Genomic DNA, 23904 nt, shown 5'->3' on the forward strand with positions numbered 1-23904 from the left:
CAGGGTGATTACAGGTGTATAATCAAGATTGAAACAGGCCTATGTGGACTAAAAAGATCTTATGTTCAGTTTGATGAAATAGCATGTATCCTATGATTATTTTAATAGATACTTGATTTCTGTTTATTAGCATGATTGAGTGAAAGTCAGACATTTCATAGAGAAAGAGAATGCCACTTAGTGAGAATAGTTACTGTTCCATATTTGGTTTCATTTTAGGTACAAGTACTAATGATAAGTTATGAAGAATAAAATAGGGAAATCTAAATTAATTTTTAAATAAAGCTTTTATTTAATGCTTTATTCTTTCTAGCTCCTCGAGAAGGAACTACTTAATGCAAACCTTATAGAGCTTCTGGTGATGACAGTGTGTGATCCATCAAACATAGGCTTTAACATTGCTGATGTGCAAGTCATGAAAAATCTCCCAGATATCTCAGTAAGACTCATGAAAGCTTTGATGAAATCTCCTTATAAGGAGTCTTTTAAACTATGCATAAAAAAAAGAATCACACCACAGAGGTAAGTAGGGGCTTTCCGGTAAGCGTGAATCCAGAACAAATGCCATTCACTATGAAAAATGGAAAGTAAATGATGCGTATGGTTGCACATGGAGCTCCCCACCAATGTAATGTTACTGCTTCTCTTTTCTCATTAGCCTTGAGGACCTTTGTTCTGTTGATCTCTTTAATTCAGATGCACGTTTCGATCAAGTTAGGTTTAGTGCTGTCCTTTCTGCCTGCAAGCAACTCCAGAAGTCTGGCCTGCTTCATTCTGTTCTTCACAATCAGGTACCTGTTTATCCAGAAAGTAACGGTGAATAATTATGTCTGTCTTTCTGCAATTTCCAGGGCCTGGAGGCAATCAGAATCTACCTAAAATTTCTTTTAGTGAGCTTCACAAGACTGAAAGCTCAAAAAATCACGATGTACTATCCTATAAAAGAGGCATTTTTCAAGAATTTTTAAACAGAGAACATTCAGAGTGATGAGAGAAGTTAGAAAAGGAATACCCTCTGGCTGATCAGAAGCAATATAGCGGGTCTGAGTTGCAGGAAAATAGGATAGAGAGCAGCTGCAGGGGTGGGGATCTAGGCTATATTACTCTAATTCTTTCTCTTAAGTTTCTGATTGTAGTAAATCTCTATTTTACTTTGGGCAACTGAAGGAAAACAGGCTGTACAACAGCCACAAGGACTGAGAGAATTTGTCTACTGGTAAGCAAGGCTATATTTAACAAGTAACAAAATATTTAATTCTGTGGGGTTGTTTGCCATCCATCCTCTATGTCTAAACAAAAGCTAGAGCTGTGATTGTAGGACGGTGATATTCAAGGAGCGGCATGGTTTACCTTCTGTGGCCCACCCATTTTGACTAAGCTCTTAATTTTATTCCTGTAGTAATGGTGCTACCTGAAAAAAATCTGGAGGAGGATCAGAATCCTTTGAAGATTTTCAAATCACTACTAGTTTGTTCTGAACTTTGTACACAACAAGGTTGTCTCATTAAAAAACTTGTTCCCCAGTTGGAAAGGTGTCTTGTCATGGTATATTTGCATCACTTTATAAGAAAATTACCTGGAGTTCAAGTGTTTTCATTAGCTGTACAGATGGATTGGAAGGCCTTTATGTTATTTTTTAGCTTATATTAATTGTCACTTGTTTGTTTGTTTATTTCCATAGGATGAAAGGCCTTATTTCTCAGTTGGGTCTAAGCTTCTTTCGCTTGTTTATAAAGGCATTGCACCTGGGGGTGAAAGGATCTCTCTTCCATCGTTAGACATCAGCAGTAAGCGATTAGCTGATAGAGTCCTGCAGCTAGCCTTTGCTATTGATGACCAGGTAGGATATGGTTATCCAGTTTTAATACTCAGTCATCATTTAATACTAATCATCGGTAGTCTTTTACCCGTGTTTTGGGTAGAAGAGGCTGTTGTTTTATTCATACTCCTACAGAGGAGCTGTAAGGATTCACTGGCTTAATTGAGTGATAATTGTAGGTAACACGCATTTCAGTATTCTGTTTGTGCTTTATTTTTGTGCTTTCTGGTAACATAACTTTTCTAAGAAGTTGGTGAAATTTAATGTGCTTGAGATAATTCTGTCTTTATACCTTAATTTTCACAGTGTGAGGAGCTAGTAAGTCTGCTGTTGAACACAGTAGTGTTATTTGTGCCGCTATCAGGAACATCCCAGAAGGATCTGATAAATTTCTCTCATGGACAGTATTTCTACAGCCTGTTCTCAGAAACTATCAATCAACAGCTGCTGAAAAACCTGGATACGATAATAGTCCAGCTTATGGAATCATCTGTCAGCAATCCCCAAATGGTATTGAACTTCTTTAAAAGAACAAAGTCAAATGGGAATGTTGGAAGTAAAACATTTTTTGTTGTTATTATAGTTGGATATAACTCAGTGTGTAGTGGAGGAAAAGTGCATTTGGTTGCACTTCAGACAGCATTGCATTGATAGGTTTTTTATTTTTTTGTCATGGCCTACTGGCACTACCTTCATGATCTCTGGCAACTTGGGCTGTCTGTCGTCTCATGTCAAACCGAGTGTAAAGTCATTACCTATCACCTATCCTGAAATCTATGAATTTCAGCATTTTTTTGCATAATACTTCAGATCAGGAATGTTCTTTCAAAGCAAGTCTGATTGTTCCCATTTACTGTGCTCTGATTTTCATTGCAGAGTGGTCCCAGAGCATGTGGACTGGATTTGTTTTGAACAAAACTAAACTGGAAAATGAACTCCAACCACTAATGAGCGTTCAGTCCACAGGACTAGAGTAGAGCTGGATCAAAGTATTAAAAAGAGAGACATACACATACACACACACACTAGCCCCATGACCTGAAATAAGTACAGGGTAGATGTCATGTACTCAGTCTCAGCACCACTTGTATTGCTCAGCAGATTTTCTCCTGTTGGCCCACACTACTTATGAATGTAGAGTTCACCTTCAGGTCCATGAAGGAAACATATTATAATTGAGAAGCCTTCTTTCAATGCTTCTGACAAACAGCAGGGTCAAAAAGAAAGATCAGAAGTCCACTTTCCCTTTTGCTTAAAAAGATGCTCAGGAAAGTAGATCATCCTTTTTAAAATAATTGCATCCTTTTTAATCCAAGATGTTATGCTTAAACTTCCAAGTAACATTTTAAAACACTGGGAGCATAGTATTTTGTGATACCAGAAATTGTTTAATTTGATTGTAGAGAGGTGTATATATGTTTTAAAAGGCTGGTTCTTGTGATGACCTTGTAGTGTTCCCTGTGCACAGCATGCTACAATAGAATTACTTTTAAAAGTGTCTCTGATAAATGATAGGCTACTAATTTACACTGGCTACATGTGGCAATAGTGTTAAAAGTTTTCACTTCATTAATTTAATGAAGGTAAATAGCCAAATTAGGTCAAACAAACACTTTTCTGTTGTCTGCTGTTCTTTGCCTGACTTTTTGAAAAATACATTATGGATTGCATTTAATAAGATACTCTTCTTTAGTTGTATGCATTTGTGATGTACGGGAAGAGAAAATAAGGTTTATTTTACTGTACCCATCCAAATCTGGTGAAATCACAAGGTTGATAACATTAATCCAGTTTATTAGGTGGTTGCAAACTATTTGAGAGGAGAATGCAGAATTCAGGTGTTGAAGTCAGTGACCATTAGTTTTTGAAGAAAAGAGATTGAAGCATACTTAGTTCATATCTGGTATGCCATGGTTTATTTTTCTTTTCAAGATGTATGCAAATACTTCTCCTATTTCTCAGCTTCACACTAATTAAAATTTTCAAGTATTGATCTTTAGAGTTATTCTGGATTAGCATTTATTTCTCCGCATTCACACAAAAGATATGGGAAGGAATTGCTGCATTGTACTCTGAATGAAACAGGAGTAAATTGGATAGAAGTCTCTTTTTTGAGAAGTGTGTGTTTTTAATTTCCTGCAGAGACTTCTCCTGTATCCTTTTGAGATTTGAATCTAGCGTTGCTATGTGATACTTTTTTTATGATTGCCTATACTGATGAAGAGATCCTATCATCCTTTCATTAGGGATGCAAGAATCAACCTGTTGCTTTTCCTTCCAGGTTGGTAGCATTTTGAACGGCATGTTAGATCAGAGTTTTAGGGAGCGTACTGTACGCAAGCAGCAAGGAGTGAAACTGGTCACAGCTGTACTAAGAAACTGGGAGAAACTTGACAGCTGGTGGGCCAAAGGTTCTGCTCCTGAGAGCAAAATAGCAGTCTTGACCCTGCTGGCTAAAGTTCTGCAGGTATGCATTGCTTTATAAAATCCAGGTAACTTTTCTGATTCTGTAGGAAATGTATCTTGTTTTAAAGAAATGCTGTTTCATTCTAGTGTTTTATGTTTGGGGAGGGGGGGGAAGAAAAAAAAGTTGGAGAATATCAGAATCTGATTTTTTTGTACTTTGCAAATAAAAAAATATTTGGAGAGGCAGAAATTGATAGATTTTGGTCTTCTCCCCTCCACATCCCCCCTCCTCCCCCCTTTTTTTTAACTGCTCTCATGTTTACTTGCCTCTTCTGGAGAATCGGTACAATTGCAGAGAGTAAACTTTGAAACTGAGCAGCCTCTGATAACATTCTCTGTCATGTTGGCATTCAGAAAGTCACAATAGAGGAGTTCTACCCATATCAACAGACTGCAGAAATATCTTTATTTCAAAGACCTTTTATTTCTGTTACACTGGGGTTTTGGTCTTTTTTTTTTTTTTCTTTCTCTATTTTGAAAACACTATGCATCTACTTATTGGCGTATTTTAGGAACTTGTAAAAGTAGCTGTACGCAAGTATACACAAAGATTACTTATTGAGAATTTTTTTTCTTTTTTATAATTAGTTATTTGAAACTTGAATTGTTTTAAAGGTATGTGTTAGGACACAGAATGTGAGCTGTATTGCTGTATTAGCTGGCAGTGACAGTAACTGAAATGACCAACAAGAAATCTGGCTTTGAGAGGAAGCTTAATATTTTTTTGAACTGGAAAATATCCAACATTATGATTTTGTTTGTATTGTGTAAGAGCTTTTAGAATTCTTTTTGATAGTCCTTTTAAAACCAAAATCACTCTGTATGTGCTTTCTGTTAATTCAGTGTATTTTTGGAAATAAACACTTCTATAGCTCATGGGTTTTTTTGTTGTTCATTAATACGGTGATCTCTTTGACTAGTTTAAAAAAAAAAATCCTAATTTTTTTTATCTCTTCTGTCATTCCAGATCGACTCTTCAGTTTCTTTCAATACCAGTCATGAAGCATTTACAGCTGTTTTTAATACCTATACCAGTCTACTTGTTGATCAGAATTTAGACTTAAATCTTAAGGTAAATTGCTCACTTCAGTGGCTTCCCTTCCCTCCCCAGATTAGAATGTTAGTCATTCATGAAGTTCCCTGTTATTGGGCTTAAATTTTACCTTAGTTTGCATGGTAACATGTACACCAACTTCTACTTTTTAGTCTCTTGTTCAACATCCTAAAAATTGTAAATCATCCTTTTTGTTCTTCAGACAGAAGGCAATATCACAGATGTCATGTTTTGGTTTTAGGTGCTTTTTTTTTTTCTTGCCCAGATAAAGACATGTAATTTTTAGGAAAAAAATTACTGTCAGTTGCAAATTCCTGAGAACTCTAAAGTGTTCATTTGAGAAATGACAACTAATCAGGCTTTTAGCAAGGAACGGTATTTCCTACAGGTCAAATTATGAACATTGGCCATGATTTTAATGTCCATGTCTGCAAGTATGAAAGCAGTACTAATGGATTAACTGCTATATGTCACTTTGTCAGGAGAGGGAGATAAAGTACTGCATACTGAAAGTGGAAGTTCTAAAAGATACTGGAGCATAAAGTTTGGACTGGAGGGTAAAAAATGTTGTACTTATGAAACAGCTTTGCATAGTTGCTGCTCTGCCAGCCTAGCTTTAGCTAGACAGAGCTTTGTACTTTCCTGTGGATTCAAATAGAGTTTGGGATCTTGCTTTAGCTGCCAGGTGGTGCGTTAAATCAGTGACTTGTGCGAGAATGCATGCTTGCTTAAAAGAGCAATGAGGTCTCATTCATAGCCATGTCAGCCATGAGATAATTAATTAGCTTTTAACTCTCACTTGGCAGTGACCAAAGCTGTTTTCTGAACTAGCACCTGAAAGATGAGCAGCTACATTACGTATCTTTATCAGTACACTGACCCGTTGAATCAGTAAGCACAGCCACTGCTGCTATTCTGTGGTCCTATTCAGCTTGCTTCATAGTTATAGTTTCTTTTAGTGTCAAACTGCATTTTCTTTTTTTTTTCCTGCAGGGCCAAGCAGTGATAATTCTCCCATTTTTCACTAATTTGACTGGAGAAAAACTTAATGACCTTAAGAATGCTCTTGATCAATTTGTAGCTTTCAATTTTCCCATGAGGTCTGATGAGTTTCCCAAAGGAACCTTAAAGCACAATAACTATGTGGACTGCACTAAGAAGGTCAGTATTTTTAACAAACATGTAATTAGAAGCCAAAGTGAACTATGCCTAGAAACAGTGTTTCACAGGATCTGGAATTAAAGAGAGACTCTCAGTTCACATAAGGAAATCAGCGCTTCTGTTTCTGAGTTATGTCTTTATCCAAAAGTTTAATGTACAGATACACATTAAATAAACATATTGTTCTGTGCATCTGCTTCTAATCAGTATTGAAAAACACTTACGTAATTAGATTGAATTGATTTGATCCAGTATGCCTTCTTATTTCTTACTTTTTTTTCAGCTTTTAGATGCATTAGAATTGTCTCAGAGTCCAATGTTGTTGCAGTTGATGACAGAAGTCCTCTGTAGGGACCACAGACACTTCATGGAGGACTTATTTCAAGCCAGCTTCAAAAGAATTTCCAGAAGGTGAGTTGAGTCTATTGGATTTTGCTCTTGTTCTCAGTGAATTTTTGCTGAAGCAAATGTGCTTCCTCTATTAAGTTGTCCTTGTATTAGTGATGATTTACACCGCAAAATTTTACATAATAGTTTTAATTCAGATTTAGCTTTTGTCTTCACTTTTCCAAGGTATTTCTGAAGTGTGGACAGGTGGCACCAACTTCCAGATGACAATTCCAGTGCCTGAGCAAATTTTGTAAAGCCTTCTGTAAATTAGCTTGGACTAGCACAATTCAGTTGAATATAGTAATTGTTTGTGATATCTATATTTGCTATCCCTGTATAACCACATGATCACTTAAGTTGATAGCACTTAAACTGGCAGTGAATTACTTTGTTCAACCCCTTTGAAAATACAGCAGCACATGTATTTAATTGAATGTTTCCAGGGTGGTAAATTGTAGACATAAACATGCTCAGTCCACAGAAGAGCTCTTCAGTCTCTTCCAAAACAAATTCATGATGGGATATTAAGTGGTGACTATTTTGGTGCATGTAGTTTCCTGGACAAAGTTACTTACCTTATGCCCAAATCCCATTTTTGGAATTTTAGTTTTTATTCAGAACAACAGTTTGTCTAGTAGTGAAACACTTGATAGGCCACAGAAGGACCTGATAACAGTGAAGTCTTCTTTTTTTTCCTTCTTGTTTGCCTCCACCCTTCACATGTACCAGATAATTTTTTTTTTTTTTTGGTTGTTCAGTGAAAAGGAACTGAGAAAACTAATGATTGCCTTTGGATTAAACTAACAAGGTATACAAACAAGTTCACCATCTGTTGCAGAGAAAGAAGCTGAGATGGAGGTTTGGAGCTTTCTTTGGAAAGCTCCACAATAAATGGTGATTTAACCTGATCTTGCATGGCTTGTAAGATGCTAACCCAAGAGGGTATAAGTGCAGATAATAAAAATTTTAAATGTCAGAGGGGGGTTGGGACATAAATGGAGTCTGGTAAAAGAGTTTTCATCTTGAGATTTCCATCTTGTTTAGGAGCACCACTGACAAACAAGTGATACTGTTGGACACTGTTCACAAAATGTTCCAGAGTGAAGACCTTCTTTCAAATATTACTCGTCAAGCATTTTTGGATCGCTCCCTTCTCACTCTTTTGTGGCACTGCAGCTTGGATGCACTGAGAGAATTCTTTGGCAAGATTATAGTACAGGCTATGGATGCACTTAATTCCAGATTTACAAAGGTATGAATTACTTTTTTTTAGGATTGAGGAAGGTCTAATAAAATGTTGGTGTTGGTATATACATTTTGCATACCTTTGAGTGAAACACTAATTGAAACCATTTGCTTTCCAGTTTTCTGTATCTTCGTGCAGAAGTTTGTGCCAGTTACATAGTTATTATTATTAGTGAGAAACTTTATTACTTAACACACTGTTCCTTTCAAGTTAATGTATGCTTGCATATCTACTGTGTATAAAAATTGAAGTTGGAGTATTATCTGTATATATCCAAAGGGGTCTGAAGTTCTGTCAAATGCAAAAACCCATTCTAACTTTGAAATGTAAAAGCTGTATAAAATTGTAGCCTGTTATTATGTTGTAGGAGAGAGATACTCAATGTTCATAGTGAAAGCTCTTAAATTAGGTGCCTTCTAGAGAGAGAAATATATCTTCTAGTCATTGCAAAGATCACTCAGCAAGGGATTAGGAGCACAGATCTTTCTTTCTCTACTTACAGCCTATCCTCCAATTTAGAGTATAGTTACATGCAATGATTTTATTGTCAGTGGAGGTCTCTGCTCTTGCTGTAGTTCGTCACTCGCATGGTTTTATTGATGCCTGTTTAAAGGCAGCAGGACAAACAAGATGCTGAAACGATGCAAATTTACTAATAGTTACTAAAAACAAATGCTAAAACCAAGACTTCTATAGAGTCACCCCACCATGTTTCTGTTGCTGTAAATGTTGGCACCAAAGTGAGGTGCATAAACAAACTCATGAATGATACCCAGTATGGTGACAGGTATGTATGTTTTGCTTGCAGGTGTCATGAATCTGAACCGTTACTTGGTATTCTGCTTGTTTTACTCCAGTATCACTCTAATGATTTAGGACAATTGTAGTTAAGACAGCTCACCTGGTGAAGAGCAGGTCAATGTAGTTTTAATAACTGTATTACACAAGAACTCAGAATCTATCAGTCTTTTATTATCGTCAGGTCTTTTCTCTGTTTTAGAAGGTAGAAGTAAGCTGAAGGCTGTTTAGTAGAAGCTAGGATAACTGGAGCTACTTAGGAAGAGCAGGATCCAGGAAATCTCTTTCTGAGGTTTTGCTCATTTTCTTCCAGTCCAATGAGTGTACTTTTGATACACAAGTCACCAAGAAAACAGGGTATTACAAGCTACTACAAGTGATGTATGTGCGTCTTTCAAAAGAGGATGTTTACTCCAAGGACTCTAAAATTAACCAAGCTTACCGTGGCTCCATGAGTGTAGAGGGAAATGAACTTACCAAGGCACTAATAAAGTAAGACTATTATTTCTTTTATTTCCTTTTAATTTCTAATTAGGTTTTGGGCAGATACTCTGTTTAAGTATGCCATATAGGCAGAAGATTGATTTGTTCAAAGGTAAATGTAATCTGTGATGTAGCTTTTGATTTTAAATGGAATGTACAATATTGAATTTGCATTGATAGAATGATCTCTAGCATGGACTACAATCCTATGTCAGGATAACTTTTGCCTCCTGTTTTTGCCATTTTTTTCTATTTATTAAGCGTCGTCTTTTATTTTTGCTTTTCAATATGGTTCTTGTCCTTTAATTTGTGTTTTCACAATTTCAGTTTCAGTATACGTACACTTTTATGTAAAGTATGGTTCTGTGTTGTAAAATAACTATTTATATGATGTGAGAAGATGGAATGGATTTTCATTTATGTTTTGTAGTACAGCAACACACCCAGTGGGTGTAATCTGGTTTAATCACCACTGCAGAGGGAGTTATGTGCTAATTAATATTATTTAGCTTGTTTAATATTCTGGAAAAAATATGAGATGCCTGAATTCCTGTTCATTTTTTGTTTTGTTTTGTTTTATTTTTATTTTACAATACTATGTCCTATGAGGGCTTTAAAGAAATTCTTGGCTATGATTTGCAGAAGATCTGCAGAAGATCTATAAATGGTTATGGGCAAAAGACCTATAAAAATTACATCTAAACTGGTTTTCTCTGGCTAATCTATAGCGTAATTTAGCATGCCTGTCCATTCATAATTTCTTGGAAAAGGACTATAAGAGAGATTTATGCATGCGCTGAAACATATATCCATCTTAGCTGAAAATGGCCTATTGCATTCCTGACATTAAGGACTGCTATGTAGATACTTGGGGAAGTTGGTTTTGTCATTGCTGAATGGTTCCATTTTAGCACAATATACCTGCAGAGAGCTTGAACAAGTCTGAGCTGGTTTAATGCTGATACTGCTATAACAAAGATCTCTTGAAATTCTGTTGATTCACTGGTCTCTGATTGAGGCCTTTCCTGTCCTTCTTAAAAAAGACTTCTGATGGTGTTTTCTTGCCTGTTTGTATTTTAAGGTCATGCTATGATGCATTTACAGAAAACATGGCAGGAGAGAGTCAGCTGTTGGAGAAGAGAAGACAGTATCACTGTGCAGCGTATAATTGTGCTATTGCGGTTATCAGTTGTGTCTTCACTGAAAGTAAATTTTACCAAGGCTTTCTTTTTACAGAAAAATCAGAAAAGGTGAGAAGCTGTTGTTGCTGGAAGAAGGCTTCCAGAGCATGAGACACAAAGTGATTTTACCTGATTGCAATAAATCAAAGAATCAAACCTGAATGACAGTTATATTAACAAACTACCCAGTGAGGCAGTGGAAGGAGTCGTAGCTGAGTTTCTTGCATCCTTTATGCAATTTGAATTTCTGATGAAGGTTTTATCATCTGTTTGGGAATGGATGAAGCAGTGATACATTTACCCTGTTTTGCCTCCACTATCAATAAATTTTCTAAAATATGAGGAAAAAAAAATATTGGTTAAATTCTCTATGCTTGAATAAGAGATACCCTCTTTACAGAGTACATTGTCTGTGCTGTGAATTCTTGAGTAGCTGAATAGCAAAATTTTCTTAAAAGTATTGATGTAGAAGAGACAATGTGCCATATTTTCTATATTGTATGTTGGTATGTTGTTTTTTAAGAAGAAATAAAATATGTTCAGAGCAGTTGTTGTGTGCAGCATTATAATTTTTATATTTCCAAACATGCTTTCGTTTGCAGAATTTGCTGATTTTTGAAAATTTGATAGACCTGAAACGTCAGTATACATTTCCTGTAGAAATTGAGGTGAGTGGAATTTCTGGGTGTTCCTAAGTGAAAAATGAGTATGGCTTTAACAGAGTAGTCACTGTAGACCAGGTCAATTCTCACATACAGGGAAAGAGGATTCTGTAATGAATAAAAAATGGAGTACTCCTGTAATGTTTTAAAATACATTTTTCTGAGAGAAATCCAGACTTGGAATTTAGAACATACCTGCAGTGCATGTAACTTTAATATACTTTTTAGCACACTTATTCTGGTAATGAATGGCTATAGGAATAAGTAATTCAACTGTTGTTCTGTAGCGTTAATCATTATAATTTACAACATGGGATTTCCATTCATATGAAATGGTTTTGATCATTTTCGGCAGTTTTGTAAGTAATTGTAAATAGACTGTAAGTTAAAAAAATAATAATTTTCAAACTTTATTTCTTGCTGTCTAGGTGCCTCTGGAAAGGAAGAAGCGGTACATTGCTATTAGAAAGGAGGCCAGGGATGCAGGGAATAGCGATCAGGGTATGAAAGTCATTTATGACTATGAAAAAAATGCCTTCTTACCTTTCATTGGTGTGTTGCTAATTGGCTTCTACAGTAGCAGGAACAAATAAAAGCATTCCATGTACTTCATCTAACAACAAATTCCCACCCGCCATCAAGTTTTAGTGGCCAATAAAGGCTTGTTTCTTGTAATAATTTTGATTAATAGTCTGTTCTTTTTCCTATTTAGATGAACCCAAGTATTTAGCTTCTGCATCATACATGATGGATAGCAGTTTGAGTGAGGAAATGAGTCAGTTTGATTTTTCTACTGGAGTCCAAGGTTTTTCCTATAGCTCCCAAGATGTTACAGCTAGCAGCACTCGTTTCAGGAGGAAGGTAATTTAGTGACTTACGTCCTGTGAGAAAGAGAAGTTTTACGCTTCTAACAATTGCATACATTTATTGGGGTCGAGAAAGGAGGCCAGAAATTTCTCAGTACTTGTTCTACTTGACTGAGAATGGGTTCCTCCAGAAGATGAAGGAGGGGGCTTGAGCTATGTTCTGTCAGTCATTTTTATTCTTTCCTCTCTCTGCTGTCTACAGCTGGAGAAAAGGAATGCCCTACCTTGGGTTTCTAAAGTTGAGTAATGTGAGTGAAGTCCAGCCTGAGTTGTAAAAAGGTGGCTTGTGACTGTGCATGCCCTCAGGAGTATCCTGTGATGGTTGTGTTTTGCTGTTAGGCACCTGGTTTCCTCATTTCCCTCTTCCTCCGGTCTCTTAAGGCACTTGACCACACTGGTTGCATCAAATGCATGGAATAAATGATCAAACACGTAAATATTTTTGTATCTCTGTTGTAGCAGCTTGTATTTAACTGTTGCTCTTGGAAGAACAGAACTTAATATCTTCCAAGACTTGAAGTTGTGTTCTTTCTGCAGTCTAGACATGTCTCATCAACAGTAACGCTGGTAGGATAGATATTTGCTATGAAACAGAAAGAAAAGTTGTAAAAGTATCATAGACACTGAAGAGGGAATCTGTCAAAATAACTGTTAACATTGGTAAAGATAAACTGTTTCCATGTTTTGGAGCAAGGAGGTGTTTTAGCTGCAGGGAAGTTAACCAGAAATGTGCTTTCTAGTGTTGTAACATTGTAATTTCTAACTATAAACAATTTTCTTTAGTGAATTACTCTGTGTAGCAAAAGGCAGAGCTGCTGTGTTTGCTAGTCAGTGTGAAACAACACATCCATAAAAATAGGGCTTTCATTCCTTCAGCTGTGAAATGAAGTAGGTTCAGCTAACTCTTCCTGCTTCCAGCAGTTGCCACACCTATCCTGGCAGGGAGTAAAGTCTGAGTAACATGAAGTTGACATCTGTTGGCACAGAAAGTAAAAGATGTGCACCACTGGTACATATATTTGGGTGGTGTCTGAACAACACTTTTGATGTATTCCCTGTTGCCTACACTGAGTGTATAATCAAACCTGTAAACACAGATAAGATCAGAATGACTTGTGGCATTATCATGATTTAAAAGAAAATACAGTGTTCTTATTAATCACAGTAACACTGTTTTTCAGGAGTCCACAGAATACATGGTTTTAAATGACGAGATGGAATTGGAAATGGATGAACTCAACCAGCATGAATGTATGCCTTCTATGACCACTCTGATTAAACATATGCAGAGGAACCAGATCACACCCAAAGTAGAGGAGGCCAGTATTAACCAAAAAGTTGGCATTTTTTCACTAACTATACCAAGAAAAGGGAATCATGATTGAATGCCTTCCTTTATTAATTTTCTTGGCTATATTATAATGAGACTTGTGTGGCTCAAGCTGGGGGCTTTTTGGCTTGGTAACCCTGTTTGGTCCAAGAATTGAGTTGATTTATACTCATTTCCTAACTTTCAGGGGACAGTTCCAGTAGATCTTCCTCTTTGGATGAAATTTCTGCATGGCAAATTAGGAAACCCATCAGTACCACTAAATATTCGCCTCTTCATAGCAAAACTTATTGTTAATACTGAGGATGTGAGTAATTTTTTGGTCATATTTTTTCTGTTAACATAACAGGTTGTATTATAATATCAACTGTGTAACTCCTGTGGGGTAAAATATTTTATCAGCTGAGACTTTTGAGTAGTTTTCAGTTTTATCATAACAAACTACTCAATTTCTAAAATTTCTAAAATTGAGTAGTTTGCCATGATAAAAGGGAGCACATTCGTAGCCCAAAATTCCAGATAGTGCCAGCATTTTCAAGGTAATACCAATACTTTTTCTCCCAAACTCTACTTCTATAAGTAGTGGATGTCCACAATATGTGTCTTCTGTAAACTAGCAGTAATTGGTTCATTGATACTGGGCAAGAGGTATGGCTGATGATGCTTGCCATCTTTACAGGAGCAAATATAATGGTTTTTTAATGGTCACAGATGAGTCTTATGGAAACCCTTTGGGCTAAATTATGTTCCTGTTGCAGAAGGACACTAAGATAGCGTAATGTGTCTTTGCCCGAGAAGAAACTTTTTCTAACTCTCATTCTTGGTTAAAAAATTTTCACCCTATTTCATACAGTGATTTTAAAGTATAATGGTTCTGTCTGAAATATTGTAAATCCGAAATACAAAAAGGCTGAATTTCAGAAGTAATTCAAGAAGCTTTATACCCACTTAATGCTACTTTCTTAGTGAAGCTGTCTGAAATGCAAGGGTAGATGAACAGCATACTCCTTCAAATCCTTTAGGGACAAGTTTTCTGTGTGAGCACCATGTTATGTGGGCCCTAGTGAATACTTGGTTAAATGTTTCTAAGCAGAAGTGTGGAATGTAGTTATGGATATTTTTATTTGAAAGTTACTTTAAAATTGTTGTTGTTGCTTCAGAGGTTAAGAAAATTGATAAGAGGCTGATTTAGCACTCTTACTTGTAATGATTATTGCACAGCAGGTTATTGAATAGTTGGATAATTTGTACTTGATCACTGATTTTCCTATTTTCCATAGGTTTTCCGACCTTATGCAAAGCAGTGGCTTGGTCCATTGCTGCAGCTTGTTGTTTCTGGGAATAATGGAGGTGAAGGGATTCATTACATGGTGGTGGAAATAGTAGTTACTATCCTTTCCTGGACAAGTGTAGCCACTCCCAAAGTAAGGAAATGTGAAATTCTTTTTTTATCATTATTGTGACTATTTGGTAAGGAATGAGTGAGGTTTTTATTATGCACTTATAATAATAGATACTCACTTCAAAAATAGCCTATTTACTTGCTTGCTTTCATAAAACAATATATGTCTTCATGTTGGAGTCACTGTTTATTTTTGGTCCTGTTCATTGTAGGGGAATATTAAGGATGAGATTTTAGCTAACAGATTGCTTGAATTCTTGATGAAGAATGCCTTTCACCAAAAAAGAGCTGTGTTCAGGCACAATCTGGAAATCATAAAGACAGTTATAGAGTGTTGGAAGAACTGTCTCTCCATACCTTACAGGTAAGCATTTAGACAATTGCTTGCTTTCATCAGTATTTCAAGAATATAAGTAAACATTATCAAAGGAGATTAAAAGATAAATTCAGCTGCAATAGTAATCTTTTTGTCCCTAGAGCTGACAGTAGAACTTCAGAACTCAACTCTCCAAAGGTTGTAACTTAATTTGCAAAACCACAAGGAGAGAGACAGGGAAAACATGTAGAGGACTACACCAGCAACAACAAAAGCAGGAGTAATCGCTGCAAAGACTTACGTTTTATTTGAAATTTTGGGTATTATCACTGAATATTGGTGCACTCTTACCAAGAATTCTGCGATCTGCTGTGCTTCTGAACCTGTTGCAGAGAATTTGTGTGGTCTTACAATCTCTCTCTTTTTTTTTTTTTTTTTTCCCCCTTCCCCAAAGACTTATTCATTGAAGCTAAATACTTACTTCTTTCTGATTATATGCTTTCTGCTGTTTTTGGTGGAATTGTATATGTGTGTATACTTACTTTCTGCTGGTTTTGGTGGGGTTGTATGTGTGTATGTATCTGTATATACACAGAGAGTGAGTGATTTATGTTGTGTATATTTTGGATTTTTTCTGTATCTCATTACTTTCATGTTTTTATCCAACAGTTTAATATTTGAAAAGTTTTCTGGTGGAGACCCTGATACAAAGGACAATTCAGTGGGAATTCAGCTGCTGGGAATTGTTCTTGCTAACAATTTACCTCCCTTTGACCCAAAGTGTGAAATAGATCGTGTCAGGTGAGAAATGCAGCTTTTTGGTGAATGATTTTGATAAAAGCTTAAGACAAAGAGAGCAAGTCTAACTTGTCAGCATGAAGTATGGGAGCTGGATTGCTCATTTATTGGAATCGTTTGTCCCATCATCCCTTTGCTAGTGTTTGTCAGATGTAATGCTTTTCTAGCTGCAAACTGCAGACCACATTTATTTTGGAAAATATCTAGAAGGATGTAAGCTTTTTTACAGTGGGCCCCAGAGTTGCAGTTTCATGGGAATTAACAGAGTCAGGAGTTACCAAAGCAGGGATTTGAGATGCTGCAGGTGGAAAATCCATATTGTCCTGTATTCAGCTCTTCTAAAAGCAGTCACTGTTCCCCTAGGCAGCTCAGGTGAGGTTGTTTGTTTTGGTTTAAAACTGGATGCAGTAGTGGCTTACAGCAGGTCTACCTTTTGTGTTAGGTATTTTCAGGCTTTGACGAGCAACATGGGCTTATTAAAGTATAAAGAAGTTTATGCAGCTGCAGCAGAAGTGTTGGGACTTGCTCTTCAATACATTGCAGAGAGAGAAAATGTAAGTGAATTCTGTTTTGTGCTTGACCATTTCTGTCTTAATTCTACGTGTATCTTTTATATGACTACTCAATTAAGCTCCAAAAATGAATGTATTTAAAACTCTGGGAAAAATTGGAAACCTGCCATACTGAATGAGAAGCTACTTATTATTTATATGAGCGTACTAAGCAAGTTGTATTTCAAAATTAAGACGTTGATTCCAAACCAATCAGAGGAGGCTCACAAATGTATTGTTTAAACAGGCAATCATGTCTCAGCCAGGCATTCAGCTGTACAGCAGCCATGAAGCACCATAAATGTCCAGATGAGGTGGGTGGATCCTACCTAGCGAAATGCACTCGAATGAAACAATACAGCAGCAAAACTACATGTCTTTAAGGTGGTTATGAGTTTAATGGCTATGCTTGTCTTACTATCTTTCTCTTTTTCAGGTACTTGAAGATCCAGTGTATGATTGTGTCATAAAACAATTAAAACATCATCAGAATACCCAGCAGGATAAGTTTATTCAGTGCTTGAATAAAGTGGTTAAGAATTTTCCACCTCTTGCTGACAGGTGTGTCCTGATTTACATGGTATGTTCATTGTAGACCTAGAGGAGTAATAGAAAATAACTTGCTTTTCTTTGTGGGCTTCTGGTTATGTTAAGGTTTATGAATGCAGTATTCTTTTTGATACCCAAACTTCATGGTGTGATGAAAACCTACTGTCTGGAAGTAATAATGTGCCGGGCGGAAGAAGTGCCTGATCTCTACTTGCATTTAAAGAGTAAAGACTTTATCCAGATCATGAATTATAGGTGAGTGGTCATGTGATTACAAATGTGGATGCAGAGTCTAAATTTCTTAATAACATTTTCTGTGCTGGCCACAATATTTTTACATTCAGAAGCATTTGTAATTCATGTTCATTTTTTGATCACTGCTCTCCTAATTTGAGCTAATGGAATCTGGGAGTTAAGTATTAAGATGATTATCTCACTGTGAAAAACACAGAAAAAACCCTAAATAGCATTAAGGTGAAACATCACTGGTATGCGAATTGCTGTAGTATGTATTAGTTTAGTTTTACTCCTACTCTTAGGTTGAACTCAGAAGTATTTACCTAAAGCCCTTTATGGAAAAACAAATATTATTGCTAAAACCTAACTGGTTCCTAACTTCTCTCCGTGAAGAGAAAAGCTATGTAACTATTCTTTTTTTCCCTCTCTTTTTAGGGATGATGAAAGGCAAAGGGTTTGTTTGGATATAGTTTACAAGATGCTGTCTAAACTAAAACCTCTAGAACTTAAAGAACTTCTTCCTGGAGTGACAGGGTTCATTTCTCACCCTTCTGTCATATGTCGACAGCGCATGTATGATATTCTTATGTGGATTTATGATAATTACAGGTGTGTATTCACTGCAGATGTTGTCTTTCAGTGGTTTGTCAGAGGCAGAATGAAAGTGCTTGTAACACTGTCTCCGAACTTCATGTCCCTCGGTGCAGGATTTTTCCAGTTCTCGGAAGAATAGAGCCTGTGGTTTGTTAAATAGCTCTGGCCTTTGGTGCAAATTTTATCGCTTCCATTAAGGGAAAAAGACTTAGACTTGAACTTTAGCCCAGACAAGGATGTTGCATCACCACAGCATGATGGCATAAGAGGTCTTAGCTCTGATGCTCCTACATTTTTTCTTGTTGCTGGAATTTGTAACTAGTAAGAATTGTACATTAGAGAAATTTGCTTGTAGGTAGAAGGTGTATTAAGGCACTTGGAAGGGATCCAGACTGTGCCAATCTGGTAGTATAAAGCTGTTCTTTCTCTCTGACCCCTTAGAGTAGGGAACAGGCATGTACTCGGTTTGACAAGTGGGTTGCTGTTAAATCATTTAACTTAGTTGGGTTCTATTATGTGCTTTTTCCCAAGATAACTGAAGTATTTGAATGAATAATTATTGTGAAGAAAAAGTACAGGTTAATTTTTACTCCAGTGTCACTTGGGAAATTCTAATTCTCTGCCTTTTTCTCAGTTTTAACCTTGCAAACTCAGAATTACTTCTGTTTGCCTTCTGTTTGCCTTTGTATTAAATACTTAACATGTATTACGTGGCTTTCTTATTTTTTTTCTTTTCTAAGTAGTGGAGAGACAAGGCATTTTTGGCAGTGAAGACCTCATGTTATGAAAAAAATGCAGTGTTGTCATGCCAAGTTGAGATTTTTATGGGAAGGCCATGTTCCTTCTTTTCTCCCTCTATCCTCATCCTCTTATTTTACTATGGATTATTTGAGAGAAGTCATTAAGAGACATTTTTCTCCTACCATCAGTGATCCAGAAAGCCAAGCAGATGGTGATTCTCAGGAAATACTCAAACTGGCAAAAGAAATACTGCTTCAAGGGCTAATTGATGAGAATGCTGAACTGCAGTGAGTAAACAGTGTTGTGATGACTGACTGAAGTAACAAGTCCCTAAACTACTCTTTCTTTTTTTATAACAGAAGATTTGATCCTCTGAGGTTTTTTAAGTATTTTAATATAAAAGAGTAACAGTGAGATAACATTATTTCCTTTTCTTCCTATAAGTTAATTTATAAAATTGTGTCCTATAGTGTTACACCAAATTTAAGTGAAGCACAGAGCTTTAGAAGCTTGTTCAAAGCCATGGAGAAGTTGTTTCAGTATGTTAGACCTAATTCTGCACTAATGTTCTAGAGTTTTTGAACAGGAAGGCCCTCACTATACACAAACACACAAAAAATACATTAAATGTTGGAGAATGTTGGATTTGTAAAGTATTTTGGTGAAGCAAAAGATAGAAAAGGAGATCACTTCTGAAGAGGAGAACAACTCAGTAGAAATAATTTTTTTCAGAGTAAACCTTTCATATCAATTGAATGGCATAGAGCATGGTAGATGAATGAGGAATTTGGTGTAATTCAGTGGAAGATCCATAGCATGAAAGGGTTAGTTGAAGGCTTTATAATCTTACTGTGATTTTTTTTTTTTTACACTTGACTTTTTTTATAGTGTTGTTTTTTCTGTTTGCAGATAACCAAGAATAACTTTATTCCTTGCCTTTACAGATTAATTGTTAGGAATTTTTGGAGTGATGAGACAAGGTTACCCACAAATATTCTTGACCGCATGCTGTCATTGTTAAATTCTTTATATTCTACCAAGATTGAAACACAGTACTTGAGTCTAATTACGAATTTTCTGCTTGAAATGACTAGCAAGAGCCCGGATTATTCCAGAAAAATATTTGAGCATCCACTGTCCGAATGCAAATTTCAGGTGAATTGTAATGTGTTATCCTGCACGCAACCATATGGCAAATTCTATTCCTTAATGTAGTTACCACTTGGACAAGAATGGCAAAATTAATAAGATTTTTGAAAGTGCATTTCATACTTCATAGTTAACAGCTGCAGTGGTCATGGGTTATGCACAGTATCGGAAGTTTGATGATTTGGGGGGGCAATAATTTTGCTTTTCTTTCAAAAAAGAAAGATTTAATTAAAATAATTACGTATACCAAGTATAGCTGACCTCTAGAGTACTGAAATACCTAAAAATGAGGGTAGTGGAGAGAAGCACCATAAGCTGGAGAAAACTTATGAAGAAATAGGAATACTGGTACAAGAGCTGTAAATCAGTCCTCAGCTGACCAGTCCGAATTAATGAGCTTTTTTGCTGAGCTATGGAGAACTTTTATGTGTTTTTTGTTTGTTTTTTTTTTTTAAGTCAAGTTCTGCCCCTGTACCTGGGATGATATTTTAAATTCTGTACTTTACTTTCTGCTATCCTATCTCAAGGAAGGAAGGCAAAAAGCCTTCATTCTTACTGTTCTTACTAAAATCTTTTTGTGTTTGTAGGACTTTGTAATTGATTCCAGCTGGCGTTATCGAAGTACTGTGCTCACACCTATGTTTGTGGAGACTCAAGCTTCTCAGAGTATCCACAGGAATTTATCACAAGAAAGATCCCTCTCTGCTTCTGGGTCAGTTGGTGGTCGAGTGAGGGCTACCCAACGGCAATATGAATTTACACCTACACAGCATGTCAGTAAGTTCAGGCCAGTGTCTTCTGAAATTTTCTTGTTTGCTATAGGAATTATTTCATTCTTTTAATTCCTGTTGCATGTGAATTTTTAGTGTGAAAGTGCAAATGCATTTAATATTTTGTTTTGAAGGGCTTTTTTTTTTTTTGCATTACAAGAAAAAACATCCAGTCACTTTTTTTAGTCTCATATATATTTTGTGTTCTGCCTAATGTAAAAGAAGTTTGTTTCTTACCTAACAGTTTGAAATCTGTTCTGCCCATAAACACTGGGAATTATTTTTTTGGGGGGAGGAAAATGACCTGCTTTCATAGACGTTTTCACTTGATTTATATGTGGGTATGTTACAGCTTTTTAAATTTTTATTTTTTTTATAGGTGGTAGAAGTTCTTTTAATTGGCTAACTGGAAGTAGCATTGACACATTGGCAGAGTATGTAGTTCCTTCATCCTCTGAATCCTTGTCTTCATCTATGCTGTTGGTTAACAAACGGAGTGAAAAATTTAAACAAGCAACCTTTAAACCAGTGGGGCCAGATTTCGGGAAAAAAAGGTTGGGTTTGCCTGGAGATGAGGTGGACAACAAAACTAAAGGTCTGTAAGCCTTGTGATGGAATTTCTATATAAATACTACATTTTTGTAGACCATCTTTGTCACTTGTTTGGCTGGCAGTCCATTATCTTTGAAACATTCTCATTGAGGTTCAGCTTGAGAGATTTTGTGTCCAGGAGTGTGTGGTGATACATAATGTGTGGCAAAAAGCTAGAATTGTGCTAGGAATTGCAAAACTGTATGTTACTAGACAAAAGAACTGACTGGATGAGAAACCAGTCAGTGTGATCTTTGCATTCCTACCTCTCCCTAAGACGATCATAGCATGAATGTCAGACAGTTCTGTCCCTTCTGTTTCAAATTTAACTGCTTACCTCTTTAAAGAAGAGATCTCTTTAAACATATTTTCTCCAAATCCTTTCAATTATGCTGACACAATCTACAACATATTGCAATCTGTCATTAGAATTACCAACTGTTTTCTGAGAATGCTCCTTCATTCACCCAGTTGATAACTAAAAAATATCAGTACTGTTCTGGAATGGCTTGGGCTCCTTCTCATTTCTTCCCCGTTTCATCCTTGCCTACCTGGTCATTAAAATTATGACTGGAAGGATGAGAGTAGGAGTTCAGGCAGACCGCTATAAAGATTGAACTTTTCAATACCTAAGAAGTGTTGCAGCGCAGTTTTGAATGGACCACACTGAACTACAGAAACAGAGAGGTCAGTCTACCTTCCAGACAGTCCCTGGTCTTCTACCAGGAAAATACCAGTTACAGTTGTATGTTTTTGTTTGCTCAGTCTTCTTTCCTAGGAAATGGACTGAAATGAACAGTCTATGAAGTGGCCTCTCTCCATGACTGTCCTGAGCATCAGTTGATCCAGTGACAGTTCTGTAACAGTAACTTACAAAATATAGCACTGTATTATTATTACCCAATCTTTGAATGTTTAGCACCTCTTTTATGTAGGGAGCCATGTTCTTCATGAAATGTGATGCAAATGCCATACTTGCCTTTGAGAGCTTAAAATAAACCTGTCGTATGGAACAAATTGCATAAAATTTTCATAAAATTCATGATTTTTAGTGCCTTTACCAGTACAATAGTTTGACCCTTATACCTCATCCATGTGCTTAAAGTTTTTGTATAAATGCTTATTACCTCTTCTCCTAAGTACAACTTAATTTGTTTTAATTTGCTATCTTATTGAAAGGCCTTGCATTGAGTTGTTGGATATGAAACGTAGGAGACTAGCTGGTAAGCTAGTAAGTATAAAGATGATGTTTGTTACTATATGATGCTCTTGCCTTAAATCTGAAGTTTGATTGAGAAAGGAAAAGCTGTGGACATGATTGTGTGTTCCCTAGGTATAGAAGAACGAGCAGAAATTCTAAGACTGCGGAGGCGTTTCTTGAAGGATCAAGAGAAACTCAGTCTGATTTATGCTAGAAAAGGTGTGGCTGAACAGAAAAGAGAAAAGGTTTGTCAATCCAAACAAGTTTGAAACCTTAAGTCCCAATGCCGTCTGCAGTCTTGTACTCAGTATCTCTAGTACCTTAGTATCTCTAGAAGTACTTTTGTGAAGAAAGGGTAGGTGTAAGATACTGGTTGCTACTTGAAGAGCTTTAGAAGGTTTTATTTGGAAGTCGTGTTATTTATGTGCTAAAGCTAAATGATGTTGCTTGGCATGAGTGAAAAAAGAGCTGGATGATAACACTTCTAGCCTACCACTTAATGTGTATGAAGTGATTTTTATGTGATGGAGTCCCTAACAGCTATGGGAAGCTCTTTACAGTTGTCCTCCTGGAAAATAGGAGGCTTGAAGCTACAATACTCTGCAGAAATAGTTGGAGAACATTATCCAGTGTCTGAAGGTGAACGCAAAAATGTGATACAGCTGATGGACTAGCCAGAACTGTTGCATACTTTTAAGAAGGAATGTCAGTAATAATCATTTGCTGAGTGTTTATCAAGGCCAGAAACCTAGTACTATGTGGGTTTCCTGGTTGTGTTATGTACTTAACAGTAAGTTTAAGTATTTTTAAGCTCTGTAACAGTTTTTCAGAGGTTCATGTTACTAAAAATAACATACATTATTGTCCAAAAATGATAGCAGTTAGACCAAGAGCAAAGGAACCCAGGGTTGAGAGCTACCAATTTGAGACACTTTTATAATTCTTTGCAGCTGCAGACAACTGTGTAAACAGAACTTGTGTCTGGAAGAACCACACAAACACCTATTTTAGCCAATATATATTACTAGCAGGCTAAAACTACCATTTCCTCCCACCTTGCAAGAGAGAACCTGTAAACGTGTTCTGTATGGCAGTCCAAAATACAACCAACAAAAGCCCCTGTGATATTCCACAATAAAAAACTAGAGGAGACTATGAATGCTGTCAGGACCCCTTAAACTTTTCAAGAGATTTGTTGCACATAAACACACATGGAAATTGGTGGTTTGCATTAACACAGTACCTGATGGGGCAAAACAGGAAAAAGTAGGTCCTTAGCAAAGCTTTAGCAAAACCCTAATTTATCCCAGCATATTTCTCTTGAAAGTTTTTTGAAAATCATCCCTTTCAAGTTGTGTAGAAGAAAAATGGGCTCAAACAGCAAAATTACAAAGGGTTTACAGAAGAGGAAAAAATAACCTTCAAGCTTTCTTCTGTTTCCCTCCTCCATTTTACCAATGTATATATCCACCCACTGTCTGCTGGTTTAACTGGTAATGGCAGTAGTTAAAAATAAAATCCCAGCCTCTAAACTTACTGCTGATTTCCT

At 36.4% G+C, this 23904-nt stretch overlaps 1 protein-coding gene across 1 annotated transcript in view; it reads left to right on the top strand.

Annotated features, from left to right (window-relative positions):
* Nucleotides 1-23904, top strand: part of PRKDC (protein kinase, DNA-activated, catalytic subunit) — a gene marked incomplete at both ends in the record, with an annotated part of 83090 nt that overhangs the window by 30515 nt on the left and 28671 nt on the right. Inside the window, 28 exons of the mRNA XM_081996545.1 lie at nucleotides 314-522; nucleotides 659-791; nucleotides 1682-1840; nucleotides 2126-2329; nucleotides 4101-4286; nucleotides 5253-5357; nucleotides 6333-6500; nucleotides 6784-6911; nucleotides 7935-8142; nucleotides 9248-9426; nucleotides 10499-10667; nucleotides 11201-11266; nucleotides 11689-11761; nucleotides 11973-12121; nucleotides 13308-13445; nucleotides 13644-13763; nucleotides 14737-14880; nucleotides 15071-15222; nucleotides 15844-15975; nucleotides 16415-16526; nucleotides 16960-17084; nucleotides 17178-17327; nucleotides 17745-17918; nucleotides 18833-18931; nucleotides 19589-19799; nucleotides 20381-20570; nucleotides 20943-21158; nucleotides 22488-22600. Coding sequence (XP_081852671.1) covers nucleotides 314-522; nucleotides 659-791; nucleotides 1682-1840; nucleotides 2126-2329; nucleotides 4101-4286; nucleotides 5253-5357; nucleotides 6333-6500; nucleotides 6784-6911; nucleotides 7935-8142; nucleotides 9248-9426; nucleotides 10499-10667; nucleotides 11201-11266; nucleotides 11689-11761; nucleotides 11973-12121; nucleotides 13308-13445; nucleotides 13644-13763; nucleotides 14737-14880; nucleotides 15071-15222; nucleotides 15844-15975; nucleotides 16415-16526; nucleotides 16960-17084; nucleotides 17178-17327; nucleotides 17745-17918; nucleotides 18833-18931; nucleotides 19589-19799; nucleotides 20381-20570; nucleotides 20943-21158; nucleotides 22488-22600 — 4212 coding nt within the window. The remainder of the gene's footprint in view (nucleotides 1-313; nucleotides 523-658; nucleotides 792-1681; nucleotides 1841-2125; nucleotides 2330-4100; nucleotides 4287-5252; nucleotides 5358-6332; nucleotides 6501-6783; nucleotides 6912-7934; nucleotides 8143-9247; nucleotides 9427-10498; nucleotides 10668-11200; nucleotides 11267-11688; nucleotides 11762-11972; nucleotides 12122-13307; nucleotides 13446-13643; nucleotides 13764-14736; nucleotides 14881-15070; nucleotides 15223-15843; nucleotides 15976-16414; nucleotides 16527-16959; nucleotides 17085-17177; nucleotides 17328-17744; nucleotides 17919-18832; nucleotides 18932-19588; nucleotides 19800-20380; nucleotides 20571-20942; nucleotides 21159-22487; nucleotides 22601-23904) is intronic.

Source organism: Phaethon aethereus (assembly GCF_964289735.1).
Source record: "Phaethon aethereus genome assembly, chromosome: 2".
In the NCBI taxonomy this organism is placed as follows: Eukaryota; Metazoa; Chordata; class Aves; order Phaethontiformes; family Phaethontidae; genus Phaethon; species Phaethon aethereus.